This window comes from Mchenga conophoros, linkage group LG3 (assembly GCF_057382185.1).
Source record: "Mchenga conophoros isolate Kocher_MC1m ecotype Shallow Benthic linkage group LG3, M_conophoros_male_GT1.1, whole genome shotgun sequence".
NCBI lineage: Eukaryota > Metazoa > Chordata > Actinopteri > Cichliformes > Cichlidae > Mchenga > Mchenga conophoros.
The window spans coordinates 27,158,164-27,177,785 of NC_140528.1; the positions used below are offsets into that span (position 1 = coordinate 27,158,164).

A 19,622-nucleotide genomic window follows, 5' to 3' on the forward strand; every position below is an offset into this window, starting at 1 on the left:
CTGATGAATCTTCCATTTACAGGTGTTAGGATAATGATATAATTTTTCATTGCAGGTGTAACCATGATCATTTTTATACATATTGCAACTTGTTGCTCATTGTAGAGTTGTGCTCAAGTTAATAAGGGTTAAAAGCTACAGTCAGCGCGAATGTCTGACTGATCTATTGAGGGGAAAGGCTTCGAGCATGGAGGGCCGCACGCGCTTACAAAACACTGATATCATGTTATTCTTTGTGATCTTTTCTTAAATTATGTCTTTAAGGTTAGTTTAAATAGTGGCAGTTAATTAAACGAGATTTATTAAAATATTAAATACCTGAGTCAGAACGTTACACGCGGATCACCTTAAGAGTCTGGGAAACTTTGTAGCTGCCTAACTTTTTTTGAATGTTCTAGCTCCGTTGATTTGACACATTGGAATGTGTCAAAAAAGGGGGGGAAGGTTGAGCTTTAACATCAAACCAGGATTATTTGAACATTTTATAACTTCATTTGTGTCTTTAATAATTTAGGAATGGTAAAGCTTAAGCTAATAGCGGTCCGAGAAGACGGACCTTTTAGAGAATCAGTGAAAAAGCATAAACTATCATTTTCATGTTTAATCATTACTCATTGAAATGAACTGAATAGCGTTTAGAAGATTTGTTAATTTTTTGTCTTTTGTTAAAAAGAGGGGTTTCAATAATTCTCAGACACACCTTGCAAATGTGCTTATAACGAGTTGGCACTCGGCCTTTTGAAGGTCAGAAGCTTCGTTCGGCGTGACTGTCCGGACTGATAAAGTGTAAGAAATGCCTTGAGTGCGGAGGGCTAAATGCAAACATGCTTACACACACATAAGATATGATTAGAATAAGTCCCTGGGACATTCTGAATGTTTAGACCAATTCTGAATCACTAGAAGGTCAGTAGATAACAACATTAGATTATTAGGGTTAGGAAGAGAGGTGTTTTGGTTTTCTGTCTCTTACAGAGAAAGGAACAGACACCAGACGAGGTCACAGAGATGCGAGGACCCTCCGTAGCAGAGTCAGACACAGTGACTGCCGAGACATCAACTGGGTCCAAGGGTCAGGGCGTTTGGGCTCCAGCTAGTCACCACAAAAGGATGGATCCCATAAACACAGCAATAACCATGAAGGGGTTGGCGGAAATCCGGGAACACCAGACCAACGAAGTTCGAGAGGCTTTTGGGCAAAAAGGGGACACCTTCCTGTTCCTTTTTCTGGAGAATACACAGATCGTTGTTTGAAATAGGGGCAGAATAATCCCCTGATCTGTGTCACGACTGAAGGGTTGTCTAACCCCTGAGGTTGAAGTAAGAAGAACAGAGGATCACCCAACTGGACGACACTGGTAGCTGCAGCAATAAAATAAAGGTTAAGAGCTCTTTGGACAGAGGTTCTAGTCTACGTCTGAATGGTATAAGGGAACACCAAATAAAACTGTGGGAGAACAGGGGCGTGTCATCTGGACCTGCTATCCTTGTAGTAATAGTTTGTCTTGCACCTGACTTGCGCAAACACAGAGGTCATCTTACATATGGTTTGCCCGTCAGGGGGACAAAGGACCTCAGGAGTGAGAAGAGATGAACCCGGCCACACTGGGCTACAGGGTGTTTGTGAGGTCATTATTCTAATGACCTCATCAGGGGGAATTGTAAAATTATGATATTATTTTATGCCATGTTATACCCCTAATTAAAGATTGTGAATTATTATGTAGTTTTAGTTTGCATTATTCTCCTGAATTAGAAGAAGCTGATAACTATTGCATTAGTTAAACTGATTTGCATTACATTAAATTGCTGACTTGTTGTGAATGAATGATATTGTTTTATGATGCATTATATTGCTGAGTTATAAGAAATACTGTTCGCAGAAGGTTATTGTCTAATTTGTCTGAGTAGAAGAGAACATGCTGGAGTTTTCTGCCCCATTTCAGCAGGAGCAGATAAACAGGGAGCCAAGGTCGTAGCTCAGGCGCTGTGTGAGAGAGAGCATGTGAATGTTTAGGCTTTTTATGATAAGGTGGAGGCACCAGAGGCTATAAAAGTTTGAGCAATGCTCCACCATTTTGAGATTTTGAGGCTGTCTGCATCAGTGTCCATCTCCCACGTGTGTGATCATTAAATCATCGTTTGACTCAACCCGGCCGGACCAGTGTTGTTATTGTGGTTTTTTCTCTTGTCTCCATCCCCAATATTTTGAACCTTAACAGCTTGGGGGCTCGTCCTGTGGTATTGGGGTGGAATTTAAAAGTTTGGACGGTCCGAGGTTGTCGAACGGACAGGCACGAGCCAGTGGTCTGATGTGAGTGGACAAAAGCCGGCTTATCTAAAGGTAAGGCACTACCTGTTGAATTATTTCCAAAATGTGCCAAATTGGATATGACTAAATTAAAGTCTACTCACTGAAATTACTGGTAGAGTGTCTGTTTTGATTTTGATGAGAATCACCGTGTGTTATGCAGTTAAAGTTGCTTAAGAGTATTTAATGAAGTTGAAGAAATATGAAACTGTTCCCAGAAGTAACAGAGAATGTTGGGTTTGAGTCCCTGGATATTGAGCTGAAGGCTCAGGTAGTTTGGTAGGGAAATTAGGACAGAAACTGTTCCCAGAAGTAACAGAGACTGGTTAATAGTTTTACAAATTAGGTCAGAAACTGTTCCCAGAAGTAACAGAGACTGGTTAATAGTTTTACAAATTAGGTCAGAAACTGTTCCCAGAAGTAACAGAGACTGTTTAATTGGTCGTAAAAAAGTTATCTTTCTTCGGTGAGACCCGTTATGGTAAAATTTCTCAAAATCGGTTAGGTGAAAATTATTATAGGACGGCAGCCCAGAAGTCTGCTAAGAAGCACATAGCCCGGGGGTTACGCCCCCTCCTGGCCGTGGACGCGCGGTCTTGACCTGTCGGCGAACAGGGTTAGTTCAGTTTGGCTTAACTGTGGGGTACAGGGCATCCCGAAATAAGCTAGGAGTTAGAATCTCCTCACCGTTTTAAATGGTGTCATGTGCTTGTTTGGACAAAGTTAAATTGAGTTAGGGATTTAGAAGTTAGGTCAGAAACTGTTCCCAGAAGTAACAGATACTGTTTGATTGATTACAAAAAAGTGAGACTTTCTTCGGTGAGACCCGTTATTCTAAATTTTTCGAAATTTGTTAGGTGCTGAATCTGTCAGGCCTGTCAGTGATTGTAAATATAAGACGTCTTTGTAATATAAAATAATAGAGTTTTGTCTGAGCTTTGTGTGACCCTGTGTGTGACGACAGCGCACTGCAGCGCTGCGAGCTATTTTTAGACGGTGTGTGAACATGTAAATGAGCTGTGACGCGCACAGAGGACTTTGCTTCCTGTTTAGCGTGTTTTTGAGTTTTATAATTTTGATTTGCAAACAATGATACATGCCTGTAAGTAAAACGCTGATTTTGCTGGTTATGATACTACAAATAAGGTGTTGAATGACTAGGGTGTGAATGATGTTGGAGTTTAAAGCGGAAACTCAGAGAGGAGTGTGTTGGGAGACTGGCATGTAGTCTGCAGTGCAAAGGTGGGCGTCTTGCCTGCTAGTCTATTTAACAGTGATGAAAATGATATTAAATAAATCTCTCAGTGTGTTGATATAGGTGGCTATGGGGCTGGACCAACCGCCCCCACAAGCACGGCGGCCGAAGCAAAATTATAGTAATGGAAACCAAACTCAGCAAGAATCAGCAGCTGTGGAAAAGACAGCAGCTAGCAGAGAATTAAAGGAGAAATTAAGAGAAGTTTTACACATAAAATTGCGGCCAACAGACTTGTGGAGGTTGGGAAGGCGCCTGGAGCATCACAACAAAAAGGTGAAATAAAAACACACACAAGCAGAGAAATGTGAGAGAGAGGCACGTGCTAGAGAAATGCCTCGTTTGAGAAAAAACGTTAAATTAGCCCATGTACAAACGCACATACACGCAATGAAGAAACAGCTTACACCCATGAACACGTGAAGATTTTCCAGCAAGTTTAAAGCAGTGAAGCTTAACATACACCCGCCGTTACACAATAAAGTTTATCCACTACTAACAAATAAACCCTCTGGGTTGCAGGACAACAACTTAACTTCAAAAAAAAAAAAAAAAAAAATCACAACCAGTGATAACACGACAAATTTAGTGGTTAATAAAAGTCAAGTTGTGACATGTTTTCTTCTGATTGATTAATACAAGTGATTACTGAATGAAAGAAAATTCCATTTTTGTGCTTTAAACATGATCTTAAGAATTTTAACATGTACCTGTGTTGTCCTGTCAGCTTGGTGGGTTATGAGAGGATTATATGGTGAGAAAAAACAAAAAAAGGGGGAGAGAAGGCTGACACAGGGCCTGGTCCCGTTGTTTTTCCCCTCTCTGAGTAACACAGCCAATACAACATGATTTTCCTGTTCGTTTGTTTTTGTTTTTGTTTTGTTTTGTTTTTTCTCTTTATGCTTGATTACAGGCTGCTTTGTCGGCCCGGAAAAGCCGAGGCTGACCCTGGACTCCTGCTCTCCCCTCTACCATCGTTGCTCTCTCCTTTACCATCTTCGATGTGACTCTGACCAAATGCTAAAGCAGCTGGACCCACAACAACTTGAAACTGTCAACAGTGCTGCAGGAAAACGATCTCAGGCAGCAGAGACGGAGAGAGTTAAATCCAAGGCCCGTTTCACTACACGGGGAGATTTCTGTCAGCGTCTTTTCTTTCTGAGAAGACTGAGAAAGGCACGGCTCCCACCACCGATTCTGACTACCTTATATAAAGGAATTATTGAGAGCATCCTGAGCAGCTATATCACTGTCTGGTTCGGGAACAGCACCATGCCGGACAGACAAGCTCTACAGAGGGTTGTGCAATCAGCTGAGCGCACCATCCGCTCCGAGCACCCTGACCTGCACTCAATCTACAGCAGGCGGTGCTGGACCAAGACCAGGAAGATCGTGAAAGACCTCAGCCATCCCAACAACAGACTGTTCTCTCTGTTGCTGTGTACGTGACAAATAAACATCTGGATTTGGAAAACGAGGCACTCGCAAAGCCACCAGCATTGTGCCTGATCGGACACACCCCTCTCACACACTCTTCACACTCTTGCCATATGGAAAAAGACAGCTTCAGCTGACAGAGCTTTGATGAGACGCCCATTAAGCCCGGAGGAAAAGTGAGGCCGAGCAAAACCATGCTGACCTTAACCACTCTGCATTAAAACTGTGCAGGACAGTGACGGACCAACAATGACCATCGGGCAGCAAAAAGGGCGGGCCAGAGACAGGAGGAGTAACTGAGGTCAGGAGGCACCTCAGAATGGACAAAACACCAGGAGAAAATAAGCTGAAGGCACAGGTGTCGGGGCTCGGCCAGGAGCTGACCTCTGAGAAGAGCCGAACAGCAGAGCCGCAAAAGGCCGTGGAGCAAAGCAAGGAAAACATCAATGGACTTAAATCTGATTTCTACGGAAAAGACTCTGAGGTTTCTGCCCTCAATAAGACCTCGAGGCATCAGAGCAGAAACTGAGCATGGCCCAGGAGGAGCTAGCTGAAAATCGAACCCATCAGGCTTGGAGTCCAAGACACCGGACTTGAAATCAGGCCGGAGCATCCTGGAGCTAGATGAGCAGTGTGATTTGTCCGGTCTGCTATGGAGCGAACGTTAGGGGGATGGCTTCCTGTCGCCTCTGCCGTCCTCCGATCGCTCAGCGTCCTGGGCTGCCCAGCTCCGGACTGAACGCTCGGGCCGAGACACCCAAACAACCATGGACTCCATTCCCCTGGAATGGGACCACGACTACGACCTGAGCCGTGGGCTTGAAAGTGCAAGCAGGGATCCCAGAGAGCCTTGAGGCCTGTGTTAAACTAACAGAACAAAGATTGAGGTCTTCCACTGGGGAGGTGGAAGCTGCAGACTCTCCTATACACCTTCTGGATGTCAGCCGTTCCACCTGCAAACAAACGGACAGCAGTCGCACTTCTGCAAGCAACAAACGGACATCCAGACAATTGAGCTGCGTATCAAAACCCTGAAGGAAGACCGAAGCAAAAGGGTCAAGTTAAGGAGGAGCGAAAAAAGGAGAAGATGCTGGACACTGGAGAAAAGGACTGCCTCAATTGGGGCCAGAACCAGTATGGACAGAACTCTGAGCAGCAGCACCAATGGATGCAAACAGACTGAAAAGGAGGAGGGCAGGACCCAGGGCACGCTTCAGGCCGTGGTTTACCCAGAACACTACAACAGGAAAGTGATGAACACAAACACCCACACAAACACACACATCTACATGCACCGACTCAGAGTGAAAAGAAACATACATATGAACATATGCACTCGTTGATTGAGGGAGAAATGACACACACACACACACAAATTAAAATGTTGATTCAATGAACTGAGAAGTGATCCACACACACACACGCTGATGCAATGAAGAATGCTTTACTAACAAATGCTGCACACAAACATCCAAATACGGAGTTGGTTACAACAGCAAGAACTGATTGATTATTTATTGCTTAAATGTATTTCATGCCACGCAGAGGGCATTTGTGTAGATTTAGAGGACATGGTCTGAAGCACTTTGATAATGAAAACAATGTCTGTGCGTGATGTCTGTTTATGGCTCAAAGCCTCCACTGAATTGTTTACTGTGCTTCACACAGTCTAACAAGGAGCAGTGGTACAGAGCGAAAATGATGAATGAATGGTGTGAGTTTTATTTCGAAGAGATTATGAAAAGGTTGTGTTGATTCAACTTAGTTGTTTACGTTTTTGCCAAAGTAAAGAGTTGGTGTGTAACTAGTGTCCACTATTGAGTCAAGTAAATCCAACATGTTTTGTTGGTGCAAAAAGGAGTTTTGGTTGATCTTTGGGTTTTGTTTGATACTAGGTTGATTCTATCAGTGAGGTTTGGATTGTTTTCTTTCTCTAAGAGAGAGAAAGATGGTTTTATGCTTGGACATGTTTGCAATGGGCCCCAGTATCTGTTATTATATGAGTGTTTAATTGGTTACGTCTGTGTTTGCTTTCGTTACAGTGCACTGAGATAAGAACATCTGAGAGGTGTGATCCACCGGTGGTGATATTTTGGTATTTTGTGAGCTCCTGATTTAACAAATCAGCTCTTTAATCCAGGCCTGAGAGATTGAACTTTAAAGCCCTATAAAATATTCTTATTGAAAACAGTCGCAAAGTATTTTTTCTCCATGATTATAATGAGCTTGGGAGAAAATTCACTTATATGGGACACTGATCCTGAAGCCTAAAAGGATTGCAGCGAGTCAATCCAGTCCAAAGAAGGAAAAACAAACAAGGAGCTGTTTCCTTTAAAATGATGACGTCATCTTGCTGGTGATGGAGCCTCGAATAGGCTGCGCGTGAGACTCCATTATCAGCAACTTTTGGTATGAATGTGTGTGGATGTATGCATATGACTGACGACTAAAAGTCATGGACTGACGACTAAAAGTTTAACTGACTTGATACTGAGACAAAAACGGTGCTGACTTTAGGATTATTGAATGTCCACAGACAATTCACCCAGCCTGTAAAAGAAGGGTGGATGTTTTGTTTTGCTTTGTTTTGTCTGCAAGAACAGAAGAATGACAGAGACTAAAGAGCTGTAGCTTCACAGCAGTGTGAACTGCAGACTGAACCCTTTGGTTGCTAATTTTGAGCTACTGATGTTTGCATTAAGGAAATTGTGTTTTAGTAGCTGTGTTTTAATTAAGGTATTACATTATATTGTTGGGAATATTAAATGCTAAAGTGAAGAAAAGGTTTGATCCCACTCATGACTGAGCATGTTATTATTAACCATAGTGGGTCACTATAGAGAGTCAATTAATTTTAGAAAAAAAACAAACAAACAAAAAACCCTCCACCGAGGTCTATGAATAAGAGGGGAATGATAGACAGCCACACTCAAAATGGAGATATGTAATGATAAACACTGGTCCCCGTCTTTTGGGCGCTCTCTTGAAGTAGTCAACAATTTAAAAGTAAGATAAAATAACAGGGGCATGTGCTGAGGGGTGGTGCTGCACAAGAACAAGAGTAAAATAAAGAAAACATTGTTTTTAGTTTTGAGAAGTGCAAATTAAAATGTACCATTACACTCAGAGGATCAATATGAAGCTTGATATTTGTTAATTTTGAATGAAGTACATGACTGGTGACTGTTCTGTCCTGAGCTTTTGTTTTTACAGCACCCGCTTGATCACACCAACAGTTTCTCGCCACCGAAGAGGGGTACTTGCGAAAAAATAAAGAACGGGGAGGAATATCATCAAAACTGGAAAAAGGTAATCCCCAAAGGGGGTGATAATGCCATAACTTTCACTATGGTCAAATTCTCAAAATTTGACCCTCAAAAATTCTTCAAACATTTAGACACAAAGTGGAGATTTAGATAAATATAATGTCGTAAACCACATAAGCATGAAGTATTTGATTCAATAAGATGGTGAAATAACAAGCAGCAAAAGGTTGATCATGTTAATGGTGTTTATTCAAGGGTGCAGAGGAGATTATTATTATTAAAGACAACAAATGAAATAACGAAAAGTAGAAGTGGAAAAATTTGCGTTAACGGTAATAAAATCAAAACAAAAAGGAATACTAACTAGAACTGTACTGAATGTTCACAAAACTAACTAAAATTAACTGGATTTATAGCAAAATGTGTTTGGTTGCATTGATGTGTGCGTGCCCTGCTGTAGTGAAATTAAGGTAGTACGTTAGTCGAGTCGTCTGTGTTGCTGCTTCGTCCACGCGCAGAATCAGGTCAGGAAAAGTCGGGAGACAGCGCCAGAATAGAATTGAGGATGATTTTAATATGACTGTTTTGTAGACATAACAAGAGTCTTGTAGTGGAGAGGGACGTAATGTCCTCCTGAGACCCAGAGAATAAGAAAAAAACAGGGAGAAAATATTTTCGTTTTTTCTTTTTTTCTTTTTTTTTTCTTTTTTTCTTTTAAATGAATCAAGTGTTATTAAAATAACAATCTCATAAGATGAAGATCAGGGACCAACCCAGAAGTCACTGACACTTCACTAGCTGTAAACTATTGGTTTAGGAATAAGTGATGGCACTGAACTTTCTATTTCACAAAAGTCAATTTATTTAGGATATCTGAGGAAGTACTGATTTTATTTGGAGACACAAAGGAACATTTGGCACTTCCCTCATCTCACATCTGTTTCATTGTTGTACCCAATCATTCTACAACTGAAATGCCTTGGACTGCTAACCATTTCAGGCAAGTGGAGTGAACCATATTTTGCTAGACTCTCATCAGATTGGGGCTTCCTTTTATTGATCTTTGGAGAGAAGTCTTCATTACTGGTATTATTCAGGTCTTGTTCACATGTTTGTCCCAGGTTTCTCAGCTAAGAGGAGCTTAAACCCCAGATACTGTGAGTTCTTTTCACACATTGAGATCACTGATAACTTTCAGCAACGACGTGATCTCGTAGAAACAATTAGGTGTTATGGATTCAACTATAATTGCGACTCTTATTTTTTACTTTACTGGAAAATATTTCTGCATTTTACCCATATTTTATTTTTAACTCAAAATCAAAATTCCAGATTCTACTACATGTTGGTTTTGCACCAGATAGGATGACAGATTTCAGGTGGCCCTGTGTCTTTCTCTATTACATCTGCCACTGCATCTCGATAATCTTCTCTGTGGCTTTTAGTGGGTCCTGACCCTCTCATATTTTGAAAAATCTATGTTTGAATCTCCCTTAATAATTGTGTTAAGAATTCTCTCCGCCTTTGTCAAAAGTTGGGTATTAGGAAAAAGTGAAATAAATATAAATATAAAGTCCCAATGTGTAGAGCACACATTAATAAATTAGTCATGTTCCCTGTGAAAGTAAATGAGCCTAATTCTTAAAGACCCCTGAAATTATTTACCAGATGTTTATTTTTTGAATAAAATAAAAATCTGAGTTTAACAAAACATTTTAATTGTAAATATCAAGCTTACCTTTCTTTCTTCCATAAAATGTGCTTGTGGGCACGCCAGCCATTTTGAAAAGGTGGGAAAAACAATTGGCAAGGCCACACCCCCACATATGGGATATAATTTTAAAGGTACTGTTGTCCTCTCTAAGAAACATCAGGACTTAGAGGAGTGGCAAGTAGAGTATGAGAGCTACAAGCAAAAAACTAAATGTGTACTACAGTGCGCAAAAATGAATTACTGGGTCATCAGGGGGTCTTGAGGGACATTTATAAAACAAAAAATCCCACAAACCTTAAAAGTGCACTTGAAAAGCTCACACAAGAAGGTTAACCTAGCTCACCTAGAAGACCTCATCAGGGGGAGCACGCTCCCCCTCTTTGAAGAGCTCACCCACTTAACTCGCATCCCAAGAAAATAGCTAACCCCAGATAAGGCAGCGTGATGTATCCCGAGATAACAGGACTGGGACATCTAAATAAAGGTGTGAAACAATCGCATGGAAAAGGTTATCAATTGACTTCAACCAAAATTAGGAACACTCGGTGCGGCAAGAATTAATAGCTATTAGTCTCAACATCCAAGGATAAGCAGAAGAGCATGATTGATATGATGGAACTGAGAGTTTGTTACACTTAACTTTTGCAAAACACAAATAAAACTAAATTGAAACTAAGGATTTTCAGAAAATAAAAACTAGACTAAACTAGCAAAGAATTGGTAAAAACTAATTACAACTGGCAAAAAATTGAAAATCTGGAGTCGAAACTAAATAAAAGATAAAACCTAATGAAAATGGCGAAACGTTTAAAACTCTGGTGCAGAGATTGGCAAATCTGACCAGGAACGTTATAAAATGGATTGTCAGAACAGTCAGCGTTAAAGCCACATTTGACAGTACATACTAGGATGGCATTGGACATCTTGGGGGTGGAAAGGGGTTGGTGTGACCAAGGTGTGGTTTGGCTTGTCGTATGTATATTTGAGATCATATGGCTCTGGATGGACCAGTTACCAGGGCATGGAAGGAGGACAGACTCATTAAAGGAGGAGAAGGAATTTCCTGGGATTGGAGATCCTCTGGGTGAGTGGTTGATTAAAAGCATGCATAAAATAGAAGTTATCTGTTGTTATTGATTGGTAATAGATTGATAATTGGCCACATTTACAGCTGTATTGACTTGTTGTGGACGTAGTCGACTTCAGGTTTAAACACTCTAATTAACAGGTTGAAAATAGTGACATTAAAGGAAGAGTATGCAGCACCACCCTGTCAGACGCCAGTGAAGGTGGAGCTCACTGATGAATCAGGTGAGCTGGATTCATGGCTGATTCAAAACTAAGATCCCCCTGCTGTGGTCAGTAAGGGGAGAAAAGGGGGAAATAAAATCAAGAATTAGAGAGGCATTTATAAACGTTTAGGTGTCAATGTCAGCATTATTATTGTATGAGAATCATGCAACAAGCATTGCATCGATGATCATTTATTGAAGCTTTTGACCTTATACTAACATCTGTGTTCCTGTGATTGTTATAACTTCTGATGAATCTTCCATTTACAGGTGTTAGGATAATGATATAATTTTTCATTGCAGGTGTAACCATGATCATTTTTATACATATTGCAACTTGTTGCTCATTGTAGAGTTGTGCTCAAGTTAATAAGGGTTAAAAGCTACAGTCAGCGCGAATGTCTGACTGATCTATTGAGGGGAAAGGCTTCGAGCATGGAGGGCCGCACGCGCTTACAAAACACTGATATCATGTTATTCTTTGTGATCTTTTCTTAAATTATGTCTTTAAGGTTAGTTTAAATAGTGGCAGTTAATTAAACGAGATTTATTAAAATATTAAATACCTGAGTCAGAACGTTACACGCGGATCACCTTAAGAGTCTGGGAAACTTTGTAGCTGCCTAACTTTTTTTGAATGTTCTAGCTCCGTTGATTTGACACATTGGAATGTGTCAAAAAAGGGGGGGAAGGTTGAGCTTTAACATCAAACCAGGATTATTTGAACATTTTATAACTTCATTTGTGTCTTTAATAATTTAGGAATGGTAAAGCTTAAGCTAATAGCGGTCCGAGAAGACGGACCTTTTAGAGAATCAGTGAAAAAGCATAAACTATCATTTTCATGTTTAATCATTACTCATTGAAATGAACTGAATAGCGTTTAGAAGATTTGTTAATTTTTTGTCTTTTGTTAAAAAGAGGGGTTTCAATAATTCTCAGACACACCTTGCAAATGTGCTTATAACGAGTTGGCACTCGGCCTTTTGAAGGTCAGAAGCTTCGTTCGGCGTGACTGTCCGGACTGATAAAGTGTAAGAAATGCCTTGAGTGCGGAGGGCTAAATGCAAACATGCTTACACACACATAAGATATGATTAGAATAAGTCCCTGGGACATTCTGAATGTTTAGACCAATTCTGAATCACTAGAAGGTCAGTAGATAACAACATTAGATTATTAGGGTTAGGAAGAGAGGTGTTTTGGTTTTCTGTCTCTTACAGAGAAAGGAACAGACACCAGACGAGGTCACAGAGATGCGAGGACCCTCCGTAGCAGAGTCAGACACAGTGACTGCCGAGACATCAACTGGGTCCAAGGGTCAGGGCGTTTGGGCTCCAGCTAGTCACCACAAAAGGATGGATCCCATAAACACAGCAATAACCATGAAGGGGTTGGCGGAAATCCGGGAACACCAGACCAACGAAGTTCGAGAGGCTTTTGGGCAAAAAGGGGACACCTTCCTGTTCCTTTTTCTGGAGAATACACAGATCGTTGTTTGAAATAGGGGCAGAATAATCCCCTGATCTGTGTCACGACTGAAGGGTTGTCTAACCCCTGAGGTTGAAGTAAGAAGAACAGAGGATCACCCAACTGGACGACACTGGTAGCTGCAGCAATAAAATAAAGGTTAAGAGCTCTTTGGACAGAGGTTCTAGTCTACGTCTGAATGGTATAAGGGAACACCAAATAAAACTGTGGGAGAACAGGGGCGTGTCATCTGGACCTGCTATCCTTGTAGTAATAGTTTGTCTTGCACCTGACTTGCGCAAACACAGAGGTCATCTTACATATGGTTTGCCCGTCAGGGGGACAAAGGACCTCAGGAGTGAGAAGAGATGAACCCGGCCACACTGGGCTACAGGGTGTTTGTGAGGTCATTATTCTAATGACCTCATCAGGGGGAATTGTAAAATTATGATATTATTTTATGCCATGTTATACCCCTAATTAAAGATTGTGAATTATTATGTAGTTTTAGTTTGCATTATTCTCCTGAATTAGAAGAAGCTGATAACTATTGCATTAGTTAAACTGATTTGCATTACATTAAATTGCTGACTTGTTGTGAATGAATGATATTGTTTTATGATGCATTATATTGCTGAGTTATAAGAAATACTGTTCGCAGAAGGTTATTGTCTAATTTGTCTGAGTAGAAGAGAACATGCTGGAGTTTTCTGCCCCATTTCAGCAGGAGCAGATAAACAGGGAGCCAAGGTCGTAGCTCAGGCGCTGTGTGAGAGAGAGCATGTGAATGTTTAGGCTTTTTATGATAAGGTGGAGGCACCAGAGGCTATAAAAGTTTGAGCAATGCTCCACCATTTTGAGATCAGAGGCTGTCTGCATCAGTGTCCATCTCCCACGTGTGTGATCATTAAATCATCGTTTGACTCAACCCGGCCGGACCAGTGTTGTTATTGTGGTTTTTTCTCTTGTCTCCATCCCCAATATTTTGAACCTTAACAGCGTCTAAACTCTCCCCGTTGTCCTCCAGGGTGTTAGAGATGATAGAACAGATGTTGTTAGTTATATGACAATCGATTAGTATATTTGGTAATATTGAAGCTTGAAAAACCTTTGTTAAACTCTAAGCTACCATTTGCTTTTTCTTTTTTTAAATTCCGCCAAATCTCCGGCGTCTGACGTCACCTACAACATGGGTCGCTTACCTTACTCGTCACTTCCGTCACTTACCGTCACCTTCTCAGTGAGACTCCCACAGAGGCTCATCCTTAGGTACAATAACCTAACTGAAACTATATGTACTATATTGAATAAATGTTTTAATCAAGAACCTCTACTAAAAGCTTAATAAAAAAATATAAAAGTATAAATGGTAAAATTATTTACCATAAAAGTATAAAAGACAATTTGAATAACCTAGTAATTCAAATAGCCTCGTCTAACCAGCTCCTCAGAATAACCTAGACTCTGCTCTCACTTCTGCAAATTCTCTGCAACTTAGTCTTTCTGAAAGACACACACACTGTTTAAAACGCTGAATACAATATCAATGCTGCAGATTATATTATTAATGCAATGGTAATGATGATGATTATTTAACAATAGCAGTAAAATAATTTCCCTGATCCACATTATCCTTCTATGCTCTAGTCTTTAACACAATAGATTGTGAAGTCATCGCGCTTCACAAAGCTTAAGACCCTCTGTAGACTAAGCAACAACTGAATGAGCACAAATACTATGCAATGTGTATAAAATACTTCTGGTCATACCTGTAATAAAAGTTAACATAATGGAACGATCCTTAAATGAACATCTTCAATAAACAACTTTAATGCAATATCAATACTGTGAGAAATATTATTAAATGAAATAAAGCTGTAAAGATTTTGTTATTAATGCAATTATAATGATGCAGGTTATATGGCAGCAATAAAATAATTTCTGTATCTCCACAAAACCCATTATAAACACTATTTTTCATTGCACGATCGTTATAACTAAAGTAGTGCCATCCTCCAAGTGAGGGTGACACTTTGGAGTCCGGGCCTTAAATTTGAAATTTTTTTCATTTGTCCACCAGGTGGCTCCCTTTTTTCTATATTTTAACATTGAATGAACTCAAGCCAAAAATTCTGATTTTGGGCGAGCCGTTCTGCTTTAAAAAGTGGAAAAAAAGAGTGGTGTTGTGTGTCACTATCAATGACCTTTATATTTTTTTAAAATATAAAAATATAAAAATATAAAAAAAAAGAGAAAAAGACATAAGCACACTTTTTTTTTTCAAAAGTATTTTCTCTTAGACGGCCACACTGCAATACAAACAAATTAAATATAAAAGCATGGACCAAAAGAAAATTAGATTTTATTTTTCCCTTCAAAATTAATTTTTAAATACAGCTGCGGTTGAATGACCTATGACCCAGAAATAGTCATTGATGGAACACCGTGGAAACTGCAGTTGTAAATAGACACGCATTGAGTAGAAAATGGAGCCTCTCCCATCTCACACTGTCAATGGATCATGTAGCGACAATTATCTGCAAATTGTGAGTGAAGAGGAGATCGATGGGAACAGCCACAGGATGATTTCGATAAACTGACGGAAAATGGCTTTGCTCCGGAAGCAGCGTACAGGTCTGACTCGCCGTGTGCCAAATTGCGCACAGTAAACAGTCCACGGGGCTACGAAAAGTGCTGATGTTTTCGTTTGAAAAAGTGAAAAATAATTATCATTACATTACCATTCAGTTTGAGGGTTACAACAAAAATTATTTTTTTAACCGTTAAGATGGCACAGTGACGTCACGACGACTTCCTTCCGGTCTATGTGTCTTTTTCCATTTTTTCCTCTGTTTACATCCCCAAATCCTCTAGTTTTACAGTCAACGACAGCAGATCACTTCTAAACGTCGATAATGAGGTTGCACATGTAATCTTGGACACCTTTAAACCCGACCGAGCCTGCCCGCCTGCCCGTCTATCGTTGTTCCCTGTGATCTTGTATTGTTATTTAGACAATTTTTAATTTTATTTTAGAACAAAACAAGGTAATAAGCAATTAGTGTAAGCAAAATATGATAAACCCGATATAGCACTATATGACATTTAGTGTGCTTTTGCCAAAAAATAGTAATGTATCAAAATGAATGTCAGTAGCAATCTTTGGACCATCCAAAGGCCTAATTATAATAACAATCAAATATTACTTCAAATGTATTTTTTGGAAAATATGTAAGTTTTTTGGTTTTTTCGGCTAAAAAAAACAGTGCGCTCATGTAACGAAACTGGGATTTAAAGGGTTAAAACCCCCGAAATATAATAAAAACTTTATATGAATATTTCAGGGAGAAGTAGTTTTAAAAGACTGGCTAATTTAAAGTGGAAAAAAATATTAATATATAATATTTTTATAGCCCTTTTTATGGTGTGGTCGATATTTGGCCTGAGGACCTCATAAGGATGTGTTTTTGAGGATCTTCCAACTAGTGCGTTAGCGCAGTTAGCTCGTTAACCTGTTGACGCCGTCCAGCCCCACGCACAGGGCGATCCGCAGTAACTCGTTAAGGGAGATTTGCCGCATTATGGCGTTAACGTCATTTTTACCAGATTAACGCTGACAGCACTAGTGGGAACACAACGAATATGACTGCACATTAACGCCGACATCATCTTAGTGCAAAGACAAGTGGAAGCAGACAAAAACAACAAGCACCATGCTACAAACTTTACCCGAGTCATTTAGACAGCCGTTAGCACAGGATTCTCCTTATGGGGACCTGATATGTTTAATATGCTGCTGAGAATATAGCCCAGAAGAAGCGGATAGTATAGCTTTTATTTTGGAAAGAGACATTTCTCTGTAATAAACTCTCTTTTCCAAAGATGAGGGATTTCTCCATCAGATAGACTTATCATTTTTTTTCCTGTTTCAGCAACATTAAATTTAAAAACTGTACTTTTGAGTTAAAATATTAATTTCAGTTCAAAATACTGAACTGAACCGAACCGTGAATTTTGTGTATCGTTGCAACCCTAGTATTATTTTAGGGTCTACCTTACAATATAAAGTGCCTCGAGGCAACTGTTGTTGTGATTTGGTGCTGTGTAAATAAAATTGAACTGAATTGAATTATTAGAGATAATTATTAGAGATAATACATATTTAAGATTGAAGCATTAATTAATGACAGGACTTCTTTGAGCAGTTTTTGTAGGGGTCTTAATTACTGAAAAGGAGTCTAAATGAATATCAATGGTACTAAAGGTAGTAGTAGATAATATTACATCTTTGGGATGATTATTGGTCATTTTTTCCTCTAATGGTTAAAATTGTATTTGTGAAGAAATTCAAGAAGTCATCACTAGTTAAAGGGATGGTCAGCTCAATAAAGCTCTGACTTTTTGTCAGCCTGGCTACAGTGCTGAAGAAAAATCTAGGGTTGTTCTTATTTTCTTCAATCGGTGATGAATAGTAAGATGTTCTAGTTTCATGGAGGGCTTTCTTATGAAGGAACCACGTATTTGTCCAGGCTACACAGTGATCTGCTAAATTTTTCATACATTATTTCCTCTCCAGCTTACAAGATATCTGCTTTAAGCTATGTGTGTGAGAATTATACCACGGAGTCAAGTACTTCTGATTTGAGGCCTTATTTTTCACAGCAGCTACAGGTAGCTGTCGTTTAGGTAGCTGCTCTGCTCTGTGTTTGTACAGGGCATTGAAAATGATAACAGTGGGTGGATTATATTCTTAAACTTAAACTTACACAGTATCTCACAAAAGTGAGATACATCTATTTTCAAAAGACAACCTCTGGTTATAAACATTGGTTGACCATGGCAAGGTTTGTTCTGAGTGGAACCTATATCTTGTAGGGACAGCTCCCCCACAGACCACACCTGACCACAACTGTTATATTTTCAGTTTCTATGTCATTCACACTGCTCCTCATCAATTCCCAGCACCTTAAACCAACCTTTCTGACACCACACCCTGAAGCCACTTCTTCATCCCTCCTCTGCAGCTGACCCACAAACCACATCCCGGCACAATAAAGGGATTTTGCATCGCAATCAACCAATTTTGTTAAATGGGTTTGATAGCACAAATAATATTCAAGCTTTGGTGAAAATAACATATTTGTTGAAATCCTAGTATTTCAGTAGTCACTAATAGGCTGGGTTTATTGTGCACGGATGTAGCTAGCTAATAAATCTTGCCAGCATTAACTGATAACTTTTACCCTTCTGTCTAAAGAACTTCTGGCTCTAACCAAAATGGCAACAGCCAAACTACCATAACAGAAGCATTGTTATCACATTACCTATATCTGTGTTTTTACATCTTTTTTTCATATTGCTAGGGACATGTTATTTCCTCTACAAACACAACTATGTATGTATGTATACAACTTTACACAAACTGTGAATAAGATTTTAATTTAATTTCTCTAAAAGAAGATCAGCTATATTTTCATTGTTCAAAGTTTTGACAATTGTCACTTGATGACTGAATGTGTCTGAGAACACATAGGTTTTTGTGTTTGTTATTTTTTTTCTTTACATATTATCATTTTCTTTCTCCTTTTGCTGTCTTTCAGATTCTGCATTCAGAATTGTGCTGTTCGGAAAAAGGGAGGACAAAAAGACTAAACTAGGAAACTTAATTATTGGTAACACAGGGAAGCATTTTGAAAAACATTCTTCAGGGGAGTGGTGTCCAGTTACCTATGGAGAGTGGAGAGCATATAGTTTAACAGTAGTTAAAACTCCAAACATCTTCAGTGGGTCTGGGGAAACTCTAAAAGAAGAAATTAGCAGATGTGTGAGTTTTTGTAAACCTGGACCAAATGTTCTTCTACTGTTACTTAAACCTTCAACATTCACAGAAAAAAAGAGAGAAAAACTAAACTTCATCCTGAGTTTGTTTGGTCAAGATGCCTTAAAGCACTCAATGGTCATCATGACACACGATTCAAGTGAAACTCAGTCTGTAAAGCAGCTGCTGGAGGATTGTGAACGAAGACGGTACAGAATGAGTGAAAATAACCAAAGATCATTAATGAAGGAGGTTAAGAACATTGTATATAACAACCAACAAAACTTCCTCACCTTCACTGAAGTGACCACAGGACCACAGCCTCAGAACATAAAACCACCTTTAAACCTGGTTCTGTGTGGGAGGAGAGCAGCAGTGAAGACTTTAGCAGCCAAGGCCATTTTAGATCAGACAGAGCTTCATCCAGCCTCCAACTCATCAGAGTGTGTTAAACATCAGGGAGAGGCTTGTGGACGTTGGGTTTCCCTGGTGGAGCTGCCTGCTTTGTATGACAAACCTCAGGAGGCAGTGATGGAGGAATCACTGAGGTGCATCTCCCTCTGTGATCCTGAGGGTGTCCATGCCTTCATCCTGGTCCTACCTGTGGCTCCCCTCACTGATGAAGACAAGGGAGAGTTAGAGACCATCCAGAAGACGTTCAGCTCTCGAGTCAATGACTTTACCATGATTCTGTTCACTGTGGAATCAGATCCTACAGATCCAGCTGTTCTTAACTTTCTAAAGGAAGACAAAGACATCCAGGAGCTCTGTGAGAGCTGTGGAGGGAGAGCTAATGTTCTCAATATCAAGGACAAACAGCAGATCTGTGAGATGTTGGATGTTTTGTATAAACCTCAGAGCTATACAGCGAAAACACATGCACATGCTCAAGCAGAAAAGGTCCTGCAACAAGAGAGACACATCAGCAGTCTGAAGGCAAAACTTTTGGAGTTGGAGTCAAAGAAAAACAGTCAGTATCCCACAGATGTACACAACTTTGTCTTATAGTCTGCTTTTCTGCTTCTACTTTCATAACTTAAACATTTCACATTTCAACTC

General features: G+C 39.8%; 1 protein-coding gene across 1 annotated transcript in view; it reads left to right on the plus strand.

Annotated features, from left to right (window-relative positions):
* Nucleotides 1-19,622, plus strand: part of LOC146577941 (GTPase IMAP family member 8-like) — a 59,106-nt gene that overhangs the window by 28,305 nt on the left and 11,179 nt on the right. Inside the window, exon 4 of the mRNA XM_085268466.1 lies at nucleotides 18,346-19,533. Within this exon, the coding sequence (XP_085124592.1) occupies nucleotides 18,346-19,533 (1,188 nt within the window). The remainder of the gene's footprint in view (nucleotides 1-18,345; nucleotides 19,534-19,622) is intronic.